Source organism: Pollicipes pollicipes, unplaced genomic scaffold (assembly GCF_011947565.3).
Source record: "Pollicipes pollicipes isolate AB1234 unplaced genomic scaffold, Ppol_2.1 Scaffold_4002;HRSCAF=4701_pilon_pilon_pilon, whole genome shotgun sequence".
NCBI classification, from domain to species: Eukaryota; Metazoa; Arthropoda; class Thecostraca; order Pollicipedomorpha; family Pollicipedidae; genus Pollicipes; species Pollicipes pollicipes.
The window spans coordinates 30,157,858-30,183,372 of NW_023596420.1; the positions used below are offsets into that span (position 1 = coordinate 30,157,858).

General features: G+C 51.1%; 1 protein-coding gene across 1 annotated transcript in view; it reads left to right on the forward strand.

Annotated features, from left to right (window-relative positions):
* Positions 1-1,369: 1,369 nt before the first annotated feature.
* Positions 1,370-25,515, forward strand: part of LOC119094369 (hemicentin-1) — an 83,188-nt gene continuing 59,042 nt past the window's right edge. The window contains exon 1 of the mRNA XM_037217433.1: positions 1,370-1,638. Within this exon, the coding sequence (XP_037073328.1) occupies positions 1,572-1,638 (67 nt within the window). The 5' untranslated portion in view covers positions 1,370-1,571. The remainder of the gene's footprint in view (positions 1,639-25,515) is intronic.

Below are 25,515 nucleotides of genomic sequence, written 5' to 3' on the forward strand. Positions count from 1 at the left end.
GCACGTACCGCTGATATTTTGGAATGAGCCGGCAAAACGTTACTGTTGAGTAAACCACGTGACGTCTGCAATGCACTTTGTACCAGAATTCGTTAGAACCGGAACCTGTCTCCGGTTTCCTACAATTATACTTCCTGATAAGGGATATTCATAAGCATGGGCCGTCCACACAGCACGTCACCCAGTGAGGGGTCGAAACTTTGATGGAGTAAACGAAGCATAACAAAGGGAACGGGTGTGGGGGGGGGGGGGGGGGCTGGACAGCATAGCAGGCATCGTTGCTGCGATGTAGCTTTTACGTCACGCTCAGAGATGGTTTAAAATAATGCCGGTCTTTTTAAATGTTTTAAACGTAAAAGCCGGGTAACGTTCACTTTATCTCATGAGAAGAAATATGCCCGTCTTAGTTTCACACCTCTAGGTCAAGAAGGGACGGAAAGGACGTTTCCCCTTTGTAACGCTTAGCACACCGTAACCAGGGATAGAATGGGTCTTGGCCAGCACAACTAGACCGTCATCAGGAAGAGGGATTGGTTTATCGGAGCGCAATCAGTGCGTCACCATGAGTAGCGAAATGCGCAGCATAACTTATGGTCGGGTCCCCAGGGGTTTTCACGATCTAAAGTGTCGAAGACCTCTGCATGTCCTGCAACGAGAGACAGGACGCTAGCGAGAAGCCCAGCGGCTCGGTTCAACTCCGCGACTGCTGAATGAGCAGGTAAATTGCTGTTGTTGAGGGAGGCCCGTGACGTCCACACCGCAGCAGCGCTGCTTTCAAGCATGTCGAGTTCTGGCAACTCAACAGCGCAGGAGACTCATTTTAGTGGCTTGTCGCCGGGACACGCCCAGCGCCACATTCCCTGGGAGTTTCGCGTGCGCGCTACGTTATCCGCAGACCTGTTCGTTTGAAAGAACTTTGGCTCCAGCAGTAGCTCTCTGACGCCTGCCGTGAGGGAATCACAGAAAGACGCCTTCGCGGCGCCCGTAGCACAGCTCCACGCCCCCTCTGCCGCAGCCGGGCCTCCTGCGCCGGATCGAGTCGGGGGCCTCCACAACCATTGATTGTCGCTGGCAGTCGTGTCGTTAGACGGTCGTGCCCCCTGGCGTCATCGGAGCAAGGCTATGTCTCGTGCACTGCTTGCGGAGGTGCGCCTAACCGGTGGTCACGAGACCACGGCCTTCTCAGAGCGTCGGGTGGGCCGCGGTCCGGTCGCCAGCCGCACTTACCCAGTTCCAACGGCAGGCTGCCGCGCATGCAAATGAGCCGCCATCAGCTAGTTGCACATCTCGCCGCCAGAGGCGCTGCCGCGCTCGGCGGCACCGACGCGCTCGACTCCGCGGTCAGTCGTTCACGGCGCGACGGTGGGGTTGCAGGCGGGTGGACCGCACGCGGGGGAGCATGTGGACGGGTGGACGTCTGTCGGCGATGCCGGGCCCACGGCGCTAAGTGGACAGAGTGGACGGCGCGTACAGGGCGGACCTCAGCGAGCGGGAAGCGTTGCCCGTGCCGCCGCGATGTGTGGACGCTGAGGGGACCGCCGAGGGCGTGAGGGTCCCGCCTCAGGGCTGGCATGTTCGGGATGGGCTCCGCGCGTTGCTGGACCGTGCTCCTGCTCACCGGGTTTGTCACAGTCACAGGTAGGTCGGAGCGCGGTGTGGGTCATACATCGTCGGACATTCGTCGCGTAGGTCAAATGTCGTCGGACATTCGTCGCCTATGTCAAACGTTGTCGGACATTCGTTGGATAGGTCAAACGTCGTCGGACATTCGTTGCATAGGTCAATTGCCGCCGGATATTCGTCGTGTAGGTCAAATGTCGTCAGACATTCGTCGCGTAGGTCAAATGTCGTCGGACATTCGTAGTGTAGGTCAAATGTCGTCGGACATTCGTTGTGTAGGTCAAACGTTGTTGGACGTGCGTCGTCTCGTTATGCCTGAGGTCTGCCGCTGCCCGTCTGCCGGCGAATAGTCTCTTTGGCTGGGCAACTTGAGATCATGGCGCGTCTTGTCCCTTGGGGCCAGTTATTGTTGTCTCCCGCTTCACGGCATTCACATAGCGATGCACTGGATGCATTGTTGGTTTTTTATTTATGAGCTGGTTATTGTCTGGATCGTGTTTGGGTGAATTACGCTCAGTCCACTTATCAAGAAGGTGAATGATGCATTGCTTCGCAAACAAAAAATAAGCCGAATGGCATACAATATGCCATAACCATATAAACATTGTTTCATTTGAACAGCGCGGGCGGCTGCTATTCAACTGTTTCATGAGATACATCGCTTAATACCTGCGTGAGCTTTCAACAGCCATTTCAATGTGTTTGCTTTGTAGGTAGCATGATTATGAAACTGCTTTGCATATCGTCAGAAAAAGAGCAATGAATGGAAACGGGCAAAATTATTGTAGGCATGCAAGCAGTTAAAAGACACGTGCACGCTCGCACTCAGGCTTTTCGTAAGGAGATCCAAATTTTCATCGGAATAAGCCATTGTAGAATAAGATGGTATGTATTTTATTGTCGTAACATTTCAACCCCAGATACCTGTAACACAAGTTTATCTAAGGAACATCCTGATTCTTCCGGTAGAGTGGATTAAGCTATGTTCCTTAATATTCTTCACTTACAGGACAGTGATATGTCGTATGTGTACGTATATGATGAAATTGAGCTCGGGTTAGCAGTACATTTGAGAGGAGGTGCTTGAAGCTTATCATTTTTCAATATTTACGCTATTTTCATAGCTGCTTAATATCTTGGCTTGGCCTGATGACGTGCTTGTTTGTCAGTAACCGGTAATTCGCGAAAAGGACTGTGTTTTTTATGACGCCCATCATTTGTGCTTTTATTGGACACAATATTGTTCCTTTGTCACGTTCCTGAACTAGGGAATGAAGAACAATGTTTCTGCTCAGCATTTATAGAGAAGCCATACATATGTTTCAACTTACGTGAGACGAAATAATCGAACAGCCCTGCCGGGCGAAGAATGCGATATTCTGGATCTTTGCTATTTTCCAGTATATCTTCGCCTGAAGGCCATGACACTTAATGGTCTCTCACGGGATATCTGTGGCCTCACTGAATAAGACTACTTCATTTAAATTTGCATGTCTAAGCGTTTTGGAGCCGCTGACGAGCTCAGTAAATACACCTCCTTCCAAGTTGCATGACTATAGGTCAAAGGCGCGGAAGCCTTAACACTTAAAGGGTATCGCACAAGGCTGTTCGTTCAGGGTTTCGCGGATGAAACGCCAAGTTCTCGGAGAGGCGGTCAACCCAATGAAATATTGGCGCTCTGCGGCGCCAACCGCGTGAGCGCTGGCGCTGGCATCCTCCGATTTTTCGCACTATCTGCCGAACTGTGGTGAGAAAATTAAAGTGTACGCCTTGTAGTTCAAAGTCAATTTGCATCTGAACGGAAACTTTCAGCTGCTCATCGCTTGAGGGCAGGAAAGGCTATAAAAGTGTTCTAAAGTTTGTGAACAGTGAGAATGCGGACATTTGGCACTCCGCTGTGAATATATTTGACGTCGCTATCCATGGATTTTCTGCTTGCCGTGGTGTAGCCACTTCTTTATAGTAGTGTTGAGGGCATCACCAATGCGCGCTCTGGTGCACCTCCCCCATCTCTGCACCAACAGACAAAGCGTGTGAATCAGGGGCTCAAAATATGCACCATACTTAGAAAGCACTCAGGATAGCTTGCATGAGGTGGAGCTGAAGCCATCCTTGGTTATGGTATGGTGAAGTTTTTGATTGGTTATATTGCCTCAGCCGACTGTGGCATGTTTCTGCTTCTGCTGCTAGAGGCTAGATGTTTGTTCAGCTTCGTTCAGCTCTATATGCAAATGAAACCCATGAGCATACATATGGCGTCATGAAAGTACCTTCAGGGGTAACGTGACCCCGTGACCTGGTATGACCGCCGTTCACCTCAACCCTTTCAACGGAGCTGTATTAAACCGGGAGCTAGAGTACAGCAATGGATCTGATTGTCAGTGTTGGTGTCTAATGCGTTAAATCACGCACTCTCATAGCTATTTACAGCTCCAAGTCATCGGTTTACAGCCGATTTTTTTCGGAACAAGCAAGACATATATCACGCTACCTGTCCAGTGTCGTCACCAGCGACGCATCAACAACCCATGCATTTTTCCTTTTAAAAGCTGAAGCGCTGGTGCTATTACCGGTAAGTCCGTGTCATCCAACGGTTGCTTACGAAGATCGAGGTGACGCAAAAGCTCTCTAGGCAACAACTCCCTCGCGAGTCGAGTCTGGAAAAATACCCGTCACTGCCGGCAAAAGATTTTCAAGGACAGCGTCACCGGGCTCCGCCATGATGACGGCGTGTATCAATCATCCATGACTTTTCAATGAATTGTCCTAAACAATTCTTTCGGGGCTACAAATGTGCCAGTTTAACCAAGGAAAGAGGTTTTGCGTGTTGGCACGGCTGCACGCCATGGTTTTGCGTGTTGGTACGGTTGCACGCCATGGTTTTGCGTGTTGGCACGGTTGCATGCCATGGCACATGGAGCTTGGGTCTGTGATAGGCCTCGTTTTTAAAAGCTTTGTCCGACTTCTGCGCGCATGCCTCTGTCTCTGGGGTGAAGCCCGCTGGCTCTCGCCAGATAGGCCATGACAGTGGAGGCAATCATGATATTGTACGGTCAATCTCAGAAAAAGTTTCATGACAAGATAAATTGCATAGACGAGAGTGTTAAGCCTGGGTCGCTGAAAGGCAGAGTGGGGTGGTGAAGAGAAAGGAGCATACGGAAATGGCCGAAGCCGCTTGCGAAGCAGCAACATAATTTGTTTCGCATGAATCACAATAATTTCCCCCTGATGTTTTGTCTGGCAGAACTTAAGCTGGTTTGAATAGGCGTCCGCTTACGTGGCGCCCATCACGGAGCGACGGCAGCCGCGGGAAGTGTGAGATTGCTGGCATTGTTTACACCGCCTCCACAATATCTTGTCGCGGAGGCGACGGAAGGATAAAGGCTTGTTGACAAATGAGACCACCGGGAGCAGGGCTTTCGTCTGAGGCAGTTAAGCCATCTAACTCTAACGAATGGCCCTCGATCAATTCCCAAAAAACGACGAAATCAACAAAGCTAGAAAACTAAACGCTACACTCAGCTCGGCACAAATAGTTGTATCCTTTGTCTTATCAGTGTTTGTTTCACTTTTGTAATTTAGCACTGTCGTTATTTGTTCTCGGCGTGTCATAAAAACAAGCTGTCGTCTAGGGAGTAATTTCCTTTATCAACAATGATCTGTATTGCTTATCGGGTTCTAGCCAAACCAGAAGCTCCAACGCCTATATTTTTTACCCCAAAAGCGTTCAGAAGTGTGTGTGTGTGTGTGTGTGTGTGTGTGTGTGTGTGTGTGTGTGTGTGTGTGTGTGTGTGTGTGTGTGTGTGTGTGTGTGTGTGTGTGTGTGTGTGTGTGTGTGTGTGTGTGTGTGTGTGTGTGTGTGTGTGTGTGTGTGTGTGTGTCTTTTGATATATTAGGTGGCGTTAAGCTCTTCACTTCGAGCACCTGCGTCGTCGTAACGCACTGCAAAGCCAAGTAATGCAATGTCTATAAGCACCACGATATAAGCCCCTGTTTCCATTCTCCATTGATTTCCTGCCACTGCTCGCCTTCAGCACTCGGTAGCCCGGGACCCGTGCCCGGCGTTCGCCCAGAGTGAGAGAAGGACGTCCAGCCCCAGCCGTCATCAGTCCAAGGTCCCCGTCCGATTAGATTTGCATGGGCGTGCCAGGCTCTGACTCAGGTCCGCCGGGATCGTCAATCGCCCGGGCCCAGCAGCCGGGGGCTGAGGCCGGGCGGCGCCGGAGCCCGTGGAACGCCCCGCCCACCAGGTCAGCGCCCGGCTCCGCGGCGCGCTGGGCTGGGCCGGACCGCGGCCGCCGGCTCCGGATGCCGTGCGGGGATGTGGTGCGCATGTTATGCATGCGGTGTTATGTTATGCATACCGCGAGGTCGACGGCGTTATGCTGTCAAGCTGCATACTCCCGCAGCTGTTGGACTGCAGCAGAGGGTCCAGCCGCGCTGTCCGCTGATGTATGGGCACCCGTGGCACCGCTGAACAGAATGTCGTGCTGACCTCGCACGGGCCTACTGGGTCGGTGCTGGGTTGCATCAGTGATCATGTACCCTCGCCATGCACACAATCCAGCCCTCAACCACGCAATCGCCCACTTTGCCGTCAAATGGGTTACACTTGACAGCGATCAGGTGATAGCAGCTTTTGTTCACCAATGTTCGACCCAGGGCAGTGCTTCATAACATTTATAATTAGAGCACGAAGTCCAAATATATACAAACAAACGTCATTTCGGGCCGAGAGAGACAGTTAAGGGGCTGGAGTGGTGGGTGGGCACCGCGAAGGGACACGAAGTCCCACACATCGTCAACAGGATGGGGCGCAGACCCTACCAAGGGTGCCTGTGCCTCGTCCTGCACCCACTCACCACCTGCCTGCCGGCGGCGGCGGCCGGCCGCCGAGGCCTGTCTCGACCCGGCTCCTCCCGGCGGAAGCGGCGGTTCAGCGGGCCGCCCCGCTTTGTCGTCAGTCCGGTGCGGAGCCCGGCGTCACTCAAGTCGACAATGCCGGCGGCGGGCCGGCGGGCGGCGCCCCTCCCAGGCCCGGTCGTCGCTCGCGCCGACCGGAAGGCTCGGCGCATTACCGCTCCTTATGATGCAAATGCGGCGCTCCGACAGATAGCCGGGCGGGGCGAGGACGCCGCGATCATCGGCCGATGGAGACCGATGGCGTAATACCGGCGACGGCGCTGTCACCGCTGTCCGGCCAGACGTATTGCCCGCGGGCCCGGGCACGCGCCGGGCCCGGCCTCGCGGACCTACGGCGGCGGCAGTGGAGAGCAGGGCAAACCCGGCCGGGAGTGCTGCCGCTCGGTCGCTGGATAACCGCCGACCGCCGGACGCTCTGGGGAGAAGAGACTGTCTGCCTTGTGGGGGCGTTCGATTCTGACGAAAAAAGGTCTAGGGCCGGAGAGCTCGCGTATTTCGCGCGAGTCTGCGTTGGTCACGTTAGCTTTTAATCAGTTCCCTAGCTTCCTTTTTTGCGCGCAAGTGTGCCAGTGTACAAAGCAAGCGACTCTCTAGATTTCGTCAAGACACGCATGTACGCACCTGTATGTGTTTGCAAGTGTGTTCGCAAAGCATGCACAGCAGTAAAGCACGGCACAAACAGAAACCTTCACGCTAGATCCCATGATAAAACCGAGGTGTCGTTCGCCGACCAAATACAGTGCAGTGATTTTAGCCATTTCTAATTTGATGTATGGTTATAATTCAGTCAGACATTCTGTTTAGCGTCGATCGAAATTTGAACTCGCTCATATTTTCAGACGCCCCCAACACTCAGATGGCTGATATGATCAGTGATCACATCTATCGGCCGTCTTGGCTCGCGCCACGCGCTGGACTGATATTGAGATAATCTCTTACTATTGAGATAATCTGAGATGAGGAGGGGAGGGAGAGGAAAAGAGAGATAGAGAGGGAGGGAGAGCAAGAGGGAGAGAAGGAGAGGGAGAGAAGGGATGAGGGAGGGTTGGAGGAATTGAGAAAGAGAGAGCGAGAGAGCGAGAGAGGGAGAGAGAGCGGGGGAGAGAGAGCGAGAGCGAGAGAGAGAGAGAGAGAGAGAGACAGAGACAGAGACAGAGAGGAGAGAGAGAGAGAGAGAAGAGAGAGAGAGAGAGAGAGCGAGAGAGGAGAGAGAGAGAGAGAGAGAGAGAGAGGAGAGAAGAGAGAGAGAGAAGAGAGACAGAGAGAGAGAGAGAGAGAGAGAGAGAGAGAGAGAGAGAGGAGAGAGAGAGAGAGAGAGAGAGAGAGAGAGAGAGAGAGAGAGAGAGGTACAGTGCCGCTCGTCCCGGCCGTAACTGGCCGCCGGCCGCCGGCTGACCGGGTCGGATACGACTCCGCAGCGTGTCGTTGTCGAGATGACGTGCCGGGCCACGGACGTAATCTCACGCGCTCGGGCTGAGAACCGGGCCAGACCGGACGCAGCCCGCGCACCTGCAGGAATCCAAACCACTTCTGGTCAGGTGGGCTCATCAAGGATTGAAGACCGCCGTCGTTGCTGGAATTTTGCTGGGCACCTTCCGTCTCCGGTCTGGAGAAGGGTGTCTTTAGCCCTGTAGCGACGATGGACGGATGGCTACCGGCACGGGGCGACCAGATCTGAGGCCTGGCTGATGTCGTGTCGGCTGTAAAATCGCACCGTTCATGAGGACATGCGAAACGGCCGTCGTTTGTGTGTCACGCCCGCACCAGGACGGTTTGGAAGCAAAGGCCCAGGGTGTTCGGTATGGCGCCGGACGAGCAACGGAGCGTAGAATCCTGGGCTGCATCAAGGCCGACTGGACCCAGTGCATGCTTATCGTGCATTGCGAGCATTTTAATGAATGGGTGCTTCATCAGAAGCCACACAAAAAATCGCATGCATTTTTTTCATTTTGGAAATAATCTTGAGAGCAAAATGTGCTTTTTGCTTACAAAGATGCAAGTTTCATCCCGCACTTTGTTGATTTTCTTCCATGCATTATAACCTATCGGTGTAAGCGCGAATGTTATATGATGTCAGTGTACTTTATGGTATATTGGTTGCAATGTATTTTTGCATACGTTTTAGTAAATAAGTGCAGCAGTGACGTCAGACCAGTGAAGAATCACGGGCGAATGGGGATGAACTGTTGCAGAAAATCCGTCAAACCACCCCGAAAGAGCGATGAAGAAAAACAAAAGCATGGCGATACCTGGTGCAGGCGCAGTGCACAGTTTTCTGCCCGATTTTTGATGGGCTGCCCCCGAATTTTACAGTTTATTTTCTTGATGCTTTGGATACACGTTTGAAAAGTGGTTATCGTTGCCAATTTTGCCATCTGCATGCGCCAGTAGACCTCCATACAAATATCGCATACAACTTCAAACTGTTGAGACAATTTCGAGCGATTTGTGGAATTGCGCCACTATGCCAGTGGGCTTAGCGAATGACCCACATCCGTCAGTGAGCTTGTAATGGTGCTCAGCTCTGCCATCCCGTTACCTGTACGTTTTCGATTTGTTTCGCCTCAGCTCACGGAAGCACTCATATAGGGGAAACAAGCGTGCATTGCTTCAACCCATAGTGAAGCGTGATTCAAATTTGCTTGCATTCGCTATTTAGCGGAATCGTAATTGATTAGCTGGGAAAGGCGCGACACTCTGCTATCGCGCTTGCACAGAGCTGCACGCCTCCATCACATTTTCGTTGTGCGATGGCCGAGTTATAATGAAGCAATTACACGAGGGCGTTAGCACTAATTACCTTATGGAAGTAATCTGTGCTCGACTGCAGTGGTACTGCGCCCGTCACACTCCAGTAGCTGTTTAGAAAACTAATGGTACGCCCGACCCCTCCGCGTCACGCACCGCATGGAGGATTTAAAAGGCAGGCCGGTCGCTGTACTAATTTCCATTACCTGTACTGAGCTCATTCCGTGACCTGTGACCTGCCATGCGTTACCTGCATGGCTCGCTACGGCGCACGCGTGAGAAAAGAAGGTGGGGAGCATGACCTGACCAGGGCTCGGAGGATTACTCGTCAGAATTGTGTCTTACGAACCGGACACTGTGCTGCGCTCGGCTGCGAATGCATATCTTAGTTTTTCGATATATTTATGCCTGAACGGTATTGATAAATGCTCATGCATGTGACTTTCAGCATTACTGTGTCAGGGATATCTTATAACGTTATGCAGCTCTGAATGAGTGTTTGTGTGTGATTGTGTGTTTGAATGTGTGTGTGTGTGTGTGTGTGTGTGTGTGTGTGTGTGTGTGTGTGTGTGTGTGTGTGTGTGTGTGTGTGTGCCTGTCTGTCTGTCCTGTCTGTCTGTCTGTCTGTCTGTCGTCTGTCTGTCTGTCTCTGTGTATATGCGTGTGTGTCGTTGGAATGCGAGTTTTTTCGTTGGATGGATTTCTATAAGTCCTCACGCTAAACAGTGACTGTTGTTTGAGCTCTGTCCACATCATCAGGTCGCTCAATTCCATTACAACATTTCGTGACTACATTTTAACGTGGCGCAGTGCTCAGCCCGGTCCGCCCGTCCTCAGAGCTCAGTCTAGCCATGGGCGGCCGCTGCCACCGGGCGTCGGTCCGTCCCAGTCGGCCGTTGCTCGCTATTTGCCCTTCTGCGGCAAATAGCGAGCTAGGATGTGACTTGAACCCACCCACCCAGCCACGGACGGCATGGGAGGCAGGTGCTCCAACCGTTTGAACGGCGGACGGACATGGAAATTGCCACCGTTTAGCTTGCACAAACTCCGCCTATACTGCTGTTGGAAATGCTGCAGGTTGTGGTGCGAGTTACACTACGGCAGCTCAAGGAATATGGTATTAATTTATATTATAGTTACAGTTACAGGTCAGGCCATACTGTTACAGGTCAGGGCATACTGTTATTGGTCAGGTCATGCTGTCATAAATGTCAGAGTTGGTGAATGTCGAGCTCATGCCTGCGACATTGTTTAAACCAGCGTGTAGTTTGTACTGATATTGCACAGTTTATCTTGTCTGGCTTTGTGATGCGTACGCTATATTTTTTGTGACTAAATTGATGTGTACTCAATCGCCTCTGCCATGAAAATGACCTAGTGCAGTCTGCCTCGATGAGGGATTTGGATGCGGAAAAATCAGCAGTGAAAGAGAAGGGCATGACGGTATTTAAAGTAATTTACAGCATTTCCAGCCGTTGTATATTGAGAGCCTCAACAGGGTATTTCCTATAAAAGGTACTGGTCTCCTGTTTTTAAAAATCATGACCAGATATCGCGTCTGTCAGAGCAAAGTTTTGTAAACAAATGGTATAGCTGAGTTGATTCATGTAGCCATCATTTTTGTCAGAGCTCCCGTTGGTAACTGCACTCGCTGGGAGGCAGGCCTCGTCGAGCAACAAGGTAACCCATAAGCATTCGTACGTTTTATGCCCCTACGCCTTCGGGGACCGGGCAGCCGCGCGCGGAATGGCAAGTGCATCTTGTGAGACGGCTCAACTTTGTTTGCAACCGATGCGATGGCGTGGCCGGCGTTTTTTTGGTTCATCGGCAGGCGGCCTCACGCATGGACAGACACAGAACAGACAGACAGACAGGCAGACTGACAGATCTCACCCGGTAAATAATGTATAAGCCGGGCGAAACGCTGGTCGACTGCACTTCCTGCCCGCAGTAGCAAATATCCCGATTGCTTTTCGTAGCAGAATGGCCAAACTTCCCGGCGTGATGTATTTTGGCGTCGTTATGAAGCGCGGGCGCGGTTTAAACCAGCGTCTGGTAGCGCTCGGACGTCGGCATGAGTTGTAGCCGACGTGAACAGAACACTGAACAGTTGTAAGCGCCAGGCGTGTGCCTTCGGGGACAACGGGGACAAACTTTGTCACATGTTCCGATGTTTAGAGACAACGCAGGCATCACGCCGGAAGAAGGCCAAGGCATCTGATCGCTTTCTGCCTGCGTTTTGGTCGGCACAAACGGGGACCCATCCCGATGTCAGCGGTCTTTGGTTGTTGGCGCCATCCGGCACTTTGCTGTTCGGTCCAGTATGAGTATTCGGGACGCTCAAAGGCGCCCCACACTCCGCGCGCCGTGATTTTCCGAGCTCTCGGGCGGGCCGAAAAGTCATTTGTGCGATGGTTTCGTTGGTGTCGGGGATGTCGCAGAGGCTCGGCGCCCCCTGATGGTGGCTCTGTTCAACACTGTGTTGACATCGCTGTCGCAGCGCCGTGCGGGCCTCGCGCGGGCTCAGCGGTCATATCCCGATCACTAATCATGTTACCAACCTGTTAACGTTCCAAAGGCTTCGGCGAGACCAGCACTCGGAAACCCCCACGCCTCACGCGAGCAAAAACCTCCACTCCCAATCAATCCTTTCCCTGTGCAAGCTGATGAGGCTGTCTGCGGATTGACCGGCGCCGCCGCCCGCCTCCGACCGAGCGCCGGGCGGGCCGTTACCTGGCCGCGGCGCGCCTCAGCCGCCCCGGTCTCTCCGTCCGGCGATCGATCGCTGCCGTGGGAGTGCACCCCGGCGCGGACGGGGTGGTCAAACAGGACGGCTGTGGCGGTCATTAGCGTGCCCGGCTCGGCGACGCTGGCCGGGTTAGTGGTTCTGGCCTCGGGCGCCGACGGCCGACAAGCGTCGCCAATCCAATCACGTCGGTCCGCTGCCGGACACTGACGGCAACACGGGCGGGATACACAGGTGCCGCGCCCGCTGACCCAGTTTGGTCAGAGTCGCTGCGGATTTGTGTACGAAATGTGCCGGCACATTTTTCGTGGGAAGATGAGGCATGTGTCCAGTTTTGACCCCACGTGTGGTAGTTGTTGGTAATTATAAAAAAAATTATGCTGGTCGGTCGAGAGGAAGATCACTCGAAGTTTAAAGTTTCTTTTATTGGTTATGCTATAAGATAACCTCAAAAGTCTGCTGGCTGGAAGACATAAATCAACACACAAACCTGGGACGTCAGCACAGAGCCGGCGGCAGACCCGGAGGGCAGACCCGTTCATGCATCAGCATGCTGGGATGTGAGCCCGTGATGCCGGTGGAATGGCCACATGACAACGTGGCAAACTGAACCACATCCACGGCATTGCTTGCTCACCATCAAGTAGTCAGCAGCCAGGGTGTACCGGCTGGAGTGTAGTCTTTCGAAGCTTAGTGCAAAGTAACACTGGCTGCATGACCTGCGGCATGTTTCCAAACGAGAGTGAGCACGGATCTCACGAATCGCATAGTTGGGTTACCAAATGACTGAAAGTGTGCGTTGCCGGGCCTGGAGCCTATCCTTGGTGACAGCGGACAACCGTGACGAACAACGCCGAGTTTGACCCACTCTGCGAAATGAAAGGTCAACGATGTCCAAACGCTGCGGTCGGGGATCCCACCAGTTCGCGGAAGCTGTCAGTCTGTTTGGTGCTAGTCCACTAGTCAGATGCCAAATCTGCATCGTCATTATCCTGATTATAAGTTGAGCGTTGTTTGCGGTTTCGCTTCGAATACAGTCGACCACAGTCTGTTTTGCAGCTATCAAAATGACGGCTCCACCAAGGCATATCATAGACTCGTTTTTGAAACGGCGGGGTTGTTTGAAGGTAGTCATTTTAAGCCAAGCTGGGTAATCCTCATGGCTCTATCAAAAAATCAGAGACTTGTACATCAAACCATGGCTCACAATCGCCCGTGGATGATTAACGATTCGAAATATTAACGAAAGTGCTCCGTCACGACAATTTGTTGGCAATGATCACTGATCAGCTACTAGCGACAATGACGGTGCAAGTGAAGTAGGAAAGGCAGCCCACAGCAGTCTCACTACAAGCGTGAAGTAAAACTTAGCGAAGTCTTCAGGTATCAGATAAAGGAAGTGGTAAATGTTCTCAAGTCATCTGTTGGTCAAGGTCGTTTTGGTTTCGTCCTCCCTATTACCTACCTTCCGCCCCCCAAAATGGCTGCGTCTCAAGGAGAGTGAGGACAGACCTGAGCAACAACAAAAAAAAGAAACAGCGACGACTCCTGCGACCGGGCTCCTGCCAAAGACGGCTGCGACGGAACTCCCGTCGAGGATAGCCGAGTGGAACTCCTACTGAGGGGGACCACGGCGGAACTCTCACCGAGGACGAGCTGTGACAGAACTCCTGTCGATGATAGCCGTGTGGAATTCCTACTGAGGGGGACCACGGCGGAACTCTCACCGAGGACGAGCTGCGACGGAACTCCTGTCGAGGATAGCCGAGTGGAACTCCTACTGAGGGGGACCACGGCGGAACGCTCACCGAGGACGGGCTGAGACGGAACTCCTGGAGTTCATCTTCAAATGAGCTCTACACGCTGTCTCCGGGGCTACAATCCCGGGGCCGTGCGCGAGAGGACTGATTAGAATCTCTCTGCCAGAGGGAACGCAGATGCACTGAGACACGCTTTACAAAAAAAGAGCTCTGCGGACAAATATTTTCAGTTGGGCACCGGATTTAGTAAGTCGGCATGTGCAGGGCTGCGACGCTCCGGTGATTGTACGAGCCTGTCACATGTTCATATGTCTTACATAAAACGTTTTAACGATTTGTTTGACAGTAGTTTTGTTTATAAGTTATAGTCACCCGTCTGCCGCTGACTGGTTTTGGTATGAATAATGGGTTCGAAATCTGGGAAAAAGGAATAATGGGCGAATTTTTACGGGGTAACTATTGGTCAGCACCCCTGGTTTCTCAGGTATGGCCTCTTAAATTATTGCACGGACAACGTAGAGCTCTCAGAAGCCTTAAGAAGCACTGGACGTATCTTGTGTGCACATTTAGTGAACAAATTACGCCAGAACATGTCAAAACCATGGCATTCGGAAGATCATCCCCATCGAATCTGAATGCTTATTTGTATGGTGTCATGCAGTGCCAGGACTATCTCTTGCAAACATTTGATGAACCGGATCGCGTCTCGTGATACCAAAAGGACGTCGTCGTTAGTGTCATCGTAAATACTGACGTGAAAGATCATTTGTACTGTTGGCTTTCCTTGAAGTTGACCGCGTTGCGACAGGTTTCAACACAGTGAGTGACATCAATAGAGAACAGTTCAGTTCACCATTTACTCGTGGTAGGTTTGCATAGATCAGTGATGTTCTTGGTCATCCTCATATTCCAGCATTGACATGTGATGGGAAGGATGCCTTCATGCAATGACATAAGTTAATTCATAGTCATGTGCGCAGTGATATTGTTCATGCTCTTCAGCACAGATATCGTACTAACACTAGAAAAATTCGGACCTAAGTAGAGCCGGGTCAGTATATGTTACTAGATATCTATGATCTAGAACATTTGCTGCTTGTGTTACTCGTCACCATTAGCAGACGAAAAATTTCACTGCCTTTAGAACAAGATATAACCTGTGCTAGGCCTTGAAGGTCCTAGACTAGCCCATGAAATCGAGGGCTGTGGAATGCACTTAGAATCGGCAAACTTCATCCTTTTATTCATTATTTCATATTTACGAAGCGAATTAACAAACAGTTCCCCTCTCCAGGCTTACCGGCCCCACCCCCACCCCTCCCCTAGTAGCTCACGTATGGCTGAATGTCAATGTCGGGCGATGTCATACAGCTTTGAGATGGTTCCTCTGAGAGAATTAAATTATTCAGATCAGGACTACAACTAATTCCGTCCACTTTGGCCCAGGCATGAAGGTGACATTGACGTCAAAACCATGCCGCTTTTATGCCGGTGAACTTGTTTTACCACGAAATCCTTGACGCTCATTTCGAATTCCTATATTGCAGCGAGGTCAACAAATTTTTTTACTTTGACTAGATATTCCCGTCGACTCGTGGTCATTTTCACCTCCGAGGGGCCAAAGAAAGTTACTGACCTGATACGAACACAGTCACATTTCGCCTAAATAAGGCGTCTGGGTAAAGCTGGTTGCGTGAAGGGATTTAAGAGCACTTAGAACACAGATCTGGAATTCGGCCTTGTCTGATCTTGATTGACCCCAAGCTCACGACTTAGGGACCTTAAAATCTGGCGCAAAAGTTTTCACATAGAGCCCTATCTACTTTGTACATTTTTGCCTCCAGCTTTTTAGTGTTTTTTTTAATTTCAGAGCGTGTCAAATTGCGCTAGCATTGATGAGATATTTTCGAGCAGGTGTGTCGACCAATTTGTAGACCAACTGTGTAAATAATGCAGTCTGAGTGTTTTTCTTCATTGAAAATGTTACATTCGTAGGTCAGTTAAACTTGAACCAGCTAATTAGCTCGTCGCGATTGTCGTTGATGTGTATGCACATAACTGTTCGGCACACTGTACCGACTCGGAAATCGGAAGAACCACGTCTTGGAAACTGATACGAATGCATGCATACATTCATTGACCTCTTTCCTGAACGCGAGTGCATCACATCCGCCCAGCAACCCGGGCGCGTGGTGATACGGCGCCCCTGTTACCATGATTCTACAGTGCCTTCTCGTGAAGAGCTGATGATTTCCAGCGCTTTCATTCATCCTGAGAGATGACTTCGCTGATCAAATTTCGCGGTACATCTCTTTTAGGCCTTCCTTGGCTCTCGTGGCGAAAGTTCCGCCTCCCAGTGACGGATTATACTGCCCCTGCCCTTGCCTAACATCGACTCAGCCGCATCATGCTCTGGAACCGGGCGTGGGTGGATAATATCACGGTAATGTGACCTCTACCCCTGATCGAGGTCTACTTTCTACACAACAAGATCGATCCGTGGTAATGGACGGTTTGTGTGTACAATGGAAGCGACTCCCCGGAAGCAGAGCGCTTTCGCTGGGATGAATGGAATGAATTTCGATGAGTCGCTTCTGGGATGGCTATCTCCGGCCGTTTACATATACCAACGCTCTAAACCTTTGCTGGAAAAGATTTCGACCACACTGGGCATTTGCGGGAGCGCAAATGTCATGCTGGCGAGAAAAGCATGTCTCAATATCCCACCGTGCCTGGTATTTTTTCCGTCTGAGAACATCCCAACTAGTGTTTATTTTGATCGTGTGCGATTGGTAATAGGGCTTATGATAATAGTTTGGACAGTGACAGCCCACAGTAGAATGGTGACAGGCAAATAGAGATGAGAGGTGGCAGGTTATCCTGCGCTGCTACTGTCCACGTTTGACAAGGTGGGTCAGGTTTTCCACACAACGCATACCGACGGGGTCCGCTGAAGGCCTCTGCACGGAATATAAATTACGTTCACGTCACTTTCGTTCCATGTGTGGCGTGATTCGAAGTTGCGGGAGTAGCGACCAGCTATCCAAATCGGATGCCTTCAGTAGTGCGCTCGCCCAGCTTTCGATTTTACTCGACTTCGAAGGCTTTACCAAAAGTCCCGAGCGACCTATCGGCTGTCGCAGCTATCGCCCAAACCATGCGGGTGCTCCGTGGCCTGCACTCTCCACTCAGCCTATCTCATCCAAGCGCGATCTGAAGCAGGCGGCGTTGTCAAGCGCCTCCACGCACACACCATGCGGGTGGGGGCCCTCGTCACGAGCCGCAGCGGCAGCATGCGGGCGCCAGGGGGAGGGGGAGGTGAGGGGCACTCCCGACATCAAAGACAGGGCTGGCGTGGAGGCGGACCTCCCACGCGGAGAGGGCCCGCTCCCGCTCCCTCTGGCGGAGCCGCCGCTGGGGAGCGCGCGCTCGCCAATCGCCACTCGAAAATTCAGCCGCCTCGGCCTGGCACAGACCGCTGACAGAGGTGAGATAACAAATAACGAAACGTCGTAACAGATGGTTGTCGCCGCCGAACGCAGTCGGGGAGCGGCTCTCCCGCCGGCTGGCCGATCGTTATTTATTGCCGCTCCGGCCATTAATTACCGGTCGGCAATTACAATCAGTTTTGCGGCGCCGGTCGTTTTATTACAGCGCCCGAACTCGGCTGGACTTACCTGTTTGCCGACGGGGAGCCTCCAAAGGCCATAGGGAGGAGTGCTTATCACACCTACTCACGAGGTAGGGTGCTCTTTCACCCGTCCACGTGGTAACGAGGTATTACAACCGCCCAAGAGAAGGTAAGATATTGCATAGACAGGTTATATTTTGTTCGTTAAGACCTGGGTAGCGGGTGCGTGGAATTTATGTGGGAGCTGGCATTTGGTGTTCAAAGCACGGTGCATCTTGCTATGCGTAAAGGTATTAGTGAGGTGGCTAGGTGAATTGGGAGGCATTTTTAGCATGATCTTATAGATTTGCACCTACATACTTGACCATGAAAGGCACTTAGCTCATTAGCACGACGGCTGTGACTGAGCAAGGCTAACGACTGAAATATAATGAGATGTGTAATGGTCATACAGCAACAACCTTCCGAGCCGTCTTCCAATGCTATTTTCTTCCAATATTGAACACGATGTTTTGTTGGTTGTTGCAATGCTTCTAGTGCTTCGTTCGTGAACTGTTACGAGCAAGGATGCTGGCCGAGCAAGGTTTTAACGTCGATCCACCGATAATTGAGCAGTGTAGTGGCCCGGCCAGGCCCTCGATCCACCGGTAATTGTACAGTGTGGCGGCCCGGCTAGGCCCGTCCCTTCCAGTTGCCTTCTTCATGGGCATCGCTTTGGAACCACTGATCATTTTTTTGCCATTGCCTTTGCATTTTCAGCGACGAGTACGTCAATAGTTAAGGAGCCATCCTGTAATAGTTTCAAAGTAGTTGTATGCAGGATATCTGACCAGGTGGCGTATTTCCATGGCATTGCAATGCCACTACTGTTGACGGTTTCGCCTCCTCCCTTGGTTATCATTGGTACCCCAGCATTTCCAAACCTCTCAAAACGACTGAAGACCGCGGGTCAGAAGCGGGTGCAGATATTGGCGATCAGGAGATGCATCAAGATAAGGTGTCGGCTGTGACGGCGATAAAGTGTTTTTGTCGACGGAGCGCTAACGGGCGATCGTACTGGCAAAACATTTGCAAAACTGCGTAAAAAGGGCGGGCTGCCGTGGACAATCGTGTTCACATCATGGAGCTAGCCGTTTTCGGGCATTAGTAAAGACTGATGTCAAATATCGGTAGAAGGAGCGGGTAGGGTCGTGAAACGAGTTGTGCAATGCAGGTGAACGTGCCGTTAAAAAAGGCAAACGATCTCAGCATTGTGTGATCCAGAGGTGCGCCAGCAAGAGACCGGTAGTTGCCAATATCACATCATAAACCGGCGTCAAATACGAAACTCGCCAACAATCGTAGTCTGAGCCGAGGGAAATCGGGGTGACGACTTCAGAAGAGTACGGTCCTGTTTACCGGTATCCACCCAGGACATCACAGTTTTCCCCAACACTTTCGCCGCCGTAACCAGAAACGTGGACTATTCAAAACTGATTCGAACCTTCGAGTGAAATGACGGGTCTTGGCAGTTCCGAAGCAAGCCAATATTCCGCCCGAGATGGCTAATGTGCGTGGACGCGATGCATCAGGGCGCCTACGTTTTTGCAGAACTCATGAAAGTAACATATTGAAATCCACTGTTACGTCCTTTCCGTATTGGCCGCTAGAGCTAACGCGCTCCATTCGCTTACGTTTAGATATCATTTGCATGGTAATAGCCGCATCTGTTATCACCGTTGCTCGGTCCATACTGTAGCAGGCGTCCTGCCGGTTACACGATGCGCGTTTTACGGATTCTTATAGGACGAAGTCAAAGCTCACACCTCAAAGAAGTCACAGCGCCGAATCATGCCAGCAAAACAACTTGTTTGTTCGCTGCGAATCGCGCTGAATATTTCAGTCAACATTTTATTTTTGACGTCTCAGTACCTGTTGCTGAATGTGAGAAGCTCCTTGCAATAACGAGTGACAAACAGTGAGAGGTGGCCCTCGAACCAAGATGCTCGCAGTTTGCGAACGAAGAAAAACCTTTACAAGGAATGTTTCCACATTTGAAGATGTCTAAACAGGCATCAGATATAATGAAATAAGCTCACTTATAACCATTGTTATACTTTTAAGTGGAAAAGACAGCTGTACACAATACGATTTCTTTGCTCATTACATATGCTTCTCAATACGCCATTGTTTGATTACGTCATCGTACTATGATTGGGACAACATTGATTGAGAGTCAATTGGCGGTTGTTATATCTGGAAATCGGGCTCACGAATACCATATATGAACGACTCAACAATAATATTTTTGGCATTGAGCGCCGCATAGCTAACTGAATGCCAGGATTCGAATGGTGCTATGATGGCTTCATGAATGTCTGGTTGACCTTGAAATAATCTCCCCGAAACAGTCTGTACATCTTCGCGGGCATGTAGCTCAGGAACTAGGCGGATTTATGCCTCAACTAGGGCAGGACTGTGCACTGTATCGAATGATCTTCAAGATGGCTATTTCAGTTCAAAACTCCATACAAATGTCTAGCGGTCCCTTTAAGCTCGCATGACACCTACGGCGCTGCAATCTGAACAGGATTTCCTTAACAGCCGCGCACCAGAGCTGTGCGTTCCAGGCGCGCATATCAATGCGGTCCGCTGAGTTAGCCGCACATTCTGCCTCGTGAATTATCCCACAAAGTTAATTTTCTTCGTCTGCAGCGCTCAACTGCGTGATAAATCATGCCTTAGGCAGATTAGTTCGAATTATTCAATTGAGACTGAGGCGCCATCAAATTCAAATTCCGGCGGTTCTCGAATCCGAGATCGATGGGAGAACGGCCAAGGTCTCGACTGTGACGTCGGCTCTTCACGTCTGAAGGCTAACCCGACGTGGCGCTGACATTTGTGGAGATCCTCCCGCCGGAGGAGCCTTCCGTAATGCAATAGAGTTAATTGCCGCGAATGCCTGATATCATACGGAGAGACAGAGGTTTGCATAGCATGCTGCTGGTTCCTCATTGCGTCAGGTGGCAGAGGGTACGACAGATACCCACTGTGCGTTTTACACAGTTGCGTTTGTGATTGTGTGAGCTTCCTGTGTGAAGATGCGGTGAAACGTTGCTCAGGTGACCCCGCTGGGGTCACCGCGTCAGGTTGAGGAGTCAGGTCAAATCAGCCTACACGACCGTCATGGTACCAAACAAAATATTTTACATGAAGGAGTCGTTTTGACTTGCTGCGAGCCAACTTGTGCCCACCATGAGGCGAAGTTAAAAACGATCTGCTTTACGGGGCGCACCGGCCCTGTGCCCAACTATCATTTTTTATCTAGCACATCGAAGTACACGCACTTTTATGCAGTCAGATCGCCCTTCCCGGCCACCCTCCTCAAAGCTCTACGAATGCTGCAATGCCTTCGTGTGGCGTTTCAGCAAAGAAACTGGCCAGGGTTTATGCGTGCCAAGACCGTGGCCTCTGTCGGCTGGCTTACTTACTTAGTTGGTAAGTGCGTGCCATAACTCATGTGGGGATGACACCTCTTCAGAACTGATGCCTATCACCGACCTCTGGTGGTTACCTTTGACTAGTCCTCTTCATCTTCCTTCGCTACTGACACTTCAGCGCCGGCCGAGGGTTAGGTCCAGAATAGACACTCCCCGGGGAAAATCTAGAACCCGATTTTACCCCACTTAGACACATTTATCATGGATGATCAGAACGGTGGTGGTCTAGCTATCCATGGCTCTTAACGATCATTCGCATAAATGCGAGTGGCATACGTCGCTCGCAAATGTATATATATATATATATATATATATATATATATATATATATATATATATATATATATATATATATATATATGTATGTATGTATGTATAACTACCTGAATGTTAGTAGCACAGAGTAAGGTACGATTACACGTTGTATGGGCTTAAATCTGAAGTGGTCGTAAATACTTTAGTTTTCCTGTACTTCGATTGGACACTTTGCGTGTCTCCTTAGTTTGGTCGTCAAAGCTCAGTAATACACCGCTGTAGTATATTCTACCCGACGGTCGCAGCGGTGCATTTCCTGCATCGCAATTGCGGGGACGCAAGCGATGACCTTATGGAAAGGCCTGAATGGGGATTCACCAATGTCTTGGATTTCGGAGCGTTTTGGCACAATGGGACAAATCAAAGCCCCGCATCCGGTTCACGGATGAAGCGCGCGATCACTCGCGCACGAATTCCTTTTCCTTCGCGACGGAAAAGGCACTTTGTTCCATCACCAAGGCGGACTGGCGAAGCGCAATGCAAGCGGGTCACAGGGCGCCATCGATTTGACCTGGCCTGCTTGGCGGTCGGGTCACGTCCCGTTCTCGGCCCAGGCTCGCCGGCGCATTTGTTAGAATCGGGCCGAAAACAAGTCGGTCAGAGCAGCGTCGGCATCAACCGCCGACACCGGATCCCCCTGATCACGCCCATAAGACGGGAGCCCTCTGATCACCTCCCGAAAGCGGGAGCCCTCTGACCGCGTCCCAAAAACGGGAGCCCTCTGACCGCGTCACAAAAACGGAAGCCCTCTGATGCGCCCCGAAGTCGGCAGCCCTCCGATCGGCCCAGACGGCGCCTCCGCGGCTCCAACTGCCGCCTCTCTTCAGCCGAGTGTCGGCACAGCCCGGTTTGATGTGGATGCCGGGGCCGGGGCGCGAGCCGGCGCGCTCGGCTGTTGACGATTTGAGGCGGCTCCAGCCCAATACGACGCGCGGAATGGGGAGGCGTTTTGCGGACCGCTGGCACGCTGAACACCGAAAATGTGCGTGCGATGGGCGGCATCTTCTGCTTACGAGGCTCAGAATCATGCCGAAAATGTGTTAGAACTTGCTACTGGCACAAACTCCGTTATTCAACCGTTGCGGGACGTGGAACCTTAGGGCAGGGGGCAACCAGAATGTTTCAAGGGGTAACAGAGCGCATTGAGACTTATCATGAAGCACCGAAGAAGATTGCAAATTCGACTCGATTGGGTGATCAGCTTAATGGCGATGAATCGCTCCGTGCTGCTCAACCTAAAGCGTGCAACGATTTTTAATAGCTGACATCCTGTATAGTTCCAAAAGTGACGTCTGCGTTGCTTGTTTTGATGCCAAGCGCGTTTGTTCAGACAAATATAAATTTGTGGAACCTACGAACACAAGACAAATTGTGTGGGACCTACGAGCACAAGACTCAACCCGCATGACCCGATTGATCCTTCACATGTGTAGCAGGCAATACTTACAGATACATTGCAATCGGCGAATGATTCAGCGTGCCAAGAATTGTACACGACGACCTTCCCCGCTGTCGCAGCACGTACAGTTCTAAAGACAAGGAGCAGGCCAGGCCCGTTGACCTGGTGCCGCGAATCCAATGTCACCTGCACTTATGTTCAAAGGAACTAACGTGCTGGTGTAGTTCCGCGCAAAATATGATATGCCACTCTACTGTGGCCTTAGTTTGTTTCATTTAGGAAAGAAATAAAGAACGCTAGAGCATTAAGCTACTCTATCGTAACCTTCTGAAAATTTAACTTTGACTCTTTGGACATCGCCTGGAAATGAATAAACGAAATGATTCCCCGACTTCCAATGACAGCCATTAGGTTTGTTTGTGTAACGGCGTCTTTTAAGACTTAAACGCCATTTGCAGTTGCGGGCAGATTTGTGGTTCGTTAGTTTAGTTTCAGTCTGCACTGGTAAAACATTCATCGGAAAAAACAATGCATGTACATGTATTGACGTGCTGGTCATTCACGACGGGCTCTAAACGCAGCCAGTGTGCAGCGCAGAGCAGGATCGTCTTCCGGGAGAACGATTAACGCTTCAAGGCACTTCACCGCCCAGTGGGCGTTGGAGCTACTCTGATCGAACTCGTGCCCTGCTGACTGTAAATAGGGCCTGAAGTCTGAGTTAATACTTCAGCAGACAACTTCCAAGTGTTTGCTTGACACACAAAGTAAACGGGACTAAATGGGAGCGACGTTCCCTTCTTCACTAGAGTCAGTCATGAATCGTAGACGTTGAAAAGGACGTGATTTTGGACGTGTGCCTAATGATGATGTCTTACTGGTGTCAGGTGTGTCTTCTGCGTATGCAGGTAAAACTGCTACAATAATTATGATTATCTTCTTAATATAGATAACCGACAACTATCCTCGTTACTCGTCACCGACGAGTAGTACCACGAGCAAATCAAAAGAAAAAAGCATGGCATCTTGTGCCTTCCAATGACGAAGTGTTTACTGGTTCCCGCAGGACGACGTGACCACATCGCTGTAGCCCCCCCCCCCCGCCCCCGACCCCTCCGGCGCGCGTGCGAGACGAATTCCGGAGCGCGTGGTGTGAGTTCCAGCCCCCGGCCAGCCGAGCCGTTAGATCGATCGCCTCTTCTCACCCGTATCACGGAAAGCCAGAGTAGCGCTACACCAGCCGCGGGCGTTTTTCAGCCAAAATAGCGGCGTAAATAGCGCCAGGGCGGCACGCCTCGACACACGGGCCGGCTTGTGATCCACCAAACGGGTGTAGGAACGGGGCGTCGGCGGCCCGCCGGCGGGACACCCGCCGTGATATGCCGATAAAGCGGTAAAAAACGAGTGTCGCTATCGGTCGTTCGGCCGAAGAAATGTGGATTGGATGAGCGGGTGGGAACCAGGCAGCAGGGATCTGAGATTAAGGGACAAATGTTCTTTGTTGTTGTGCTTGCTGAAGTGGTCACTACCGAAAACGAACTATTTTTGGAAGCTCTGGAGAATCGCAAGATGACAGGCGTGATGGGTCGTGACTTTGAGCAGATTTCAATCCCACATCTTAATTGAGGGGAAAACATTTTCTGAGAATATCATCATGTCATAAATTATTCGCTAACCAGAAGCTTGTGTTCTCATTCGTGGGCACTCACCTTACCTCCACGGCTGCCAGCTTTCGCTCACTGGAAACGAATGTCCCATTACATTGTACACTCCCATATCCAAACAGAAAACCAAAACACAGTTCAAACTTGTGCCGCAAACTCGGGTACTTTGAGGGTAGTATCGGCAAGACGTGTCACTCAGCGAAACGTCATAAGCCGGAAAAGTGCACCGAGGTGTCAGTTTTAATAACGCTATCTGACAACCATGCTTGTTCGCATCGGTGACAATTTTTCTCGCAGACGCAATATCCTCCTGACATTGTGCTCGGTCTCACCAACTAATGCCGGCTGATGTGCGCTAAGCTTGCAGTGACGTCGATAATACCCCAGTGGGTCTCGGAACCTCAGTGGGGAACTGCACGGTCTGCCTGGAGCTGCGCTGGAATTTCATTATATTGTCGTCGTATATCTACCAGCATCGACCAATGAATACCAAGCAGGCCCATAGCTAACGATGCTTAGAGCTGTCGGAAGTTTCGATGACTTTCTCTGCGTTTACTGAGCTTGTGCATGCATCTCGTCTGACATGAACCTGATGCCTCACACACATCTCTCATTCAGCGAAAAGAGCAGAGGTTTACAAATAGCATTTCTTGGTTGTTTCTAACGCAACCTCGAGAGAGACGCGCCGTAGTTTCGCCAGTTGTGGCTAGTTCCTAATTGTTACGTGTCAGCCATTATCACTTTCTAAAGTGAAAAATTATTTCCGAGCAGCTCTTTGATCTCCATTTCCGTATTAATAATCGTAATCGCTCCCGGCGGGAGGCGTGACTTTTGTAACGCTGCTATCGAAGTGGTAGTTTCAGTGAAACTGCAGAACGTGTGAATGTATACTTTTCTAATAAGATCCACTTGCCACATTTACATGCACGCCATCTCAGCTGCTGAGACCTGCGCGTATGCGCATAATGCGTCAGCGCAGACCGCACTCGGTCGTCTTGGGGCCATGGCGACTGTATTCTGTGGCTGGAGCAGGAATTTACTGCTTGTTCTGCCCGCGGCACGTGGTCATCGCTGAGCTTGAAAGGGTGGAGGGGGAGGTTTGAAAGGGAGGCGGAGGGAAAGTGACGGAGGTACGGAAGGCGGTTCAGTGTTAACCTGTGTATTAACCCCAAAGCTGCAAAAACAAACGGAATACGGTCACCTGTGCTGTTCACAAGAGCACGATTACTCCAG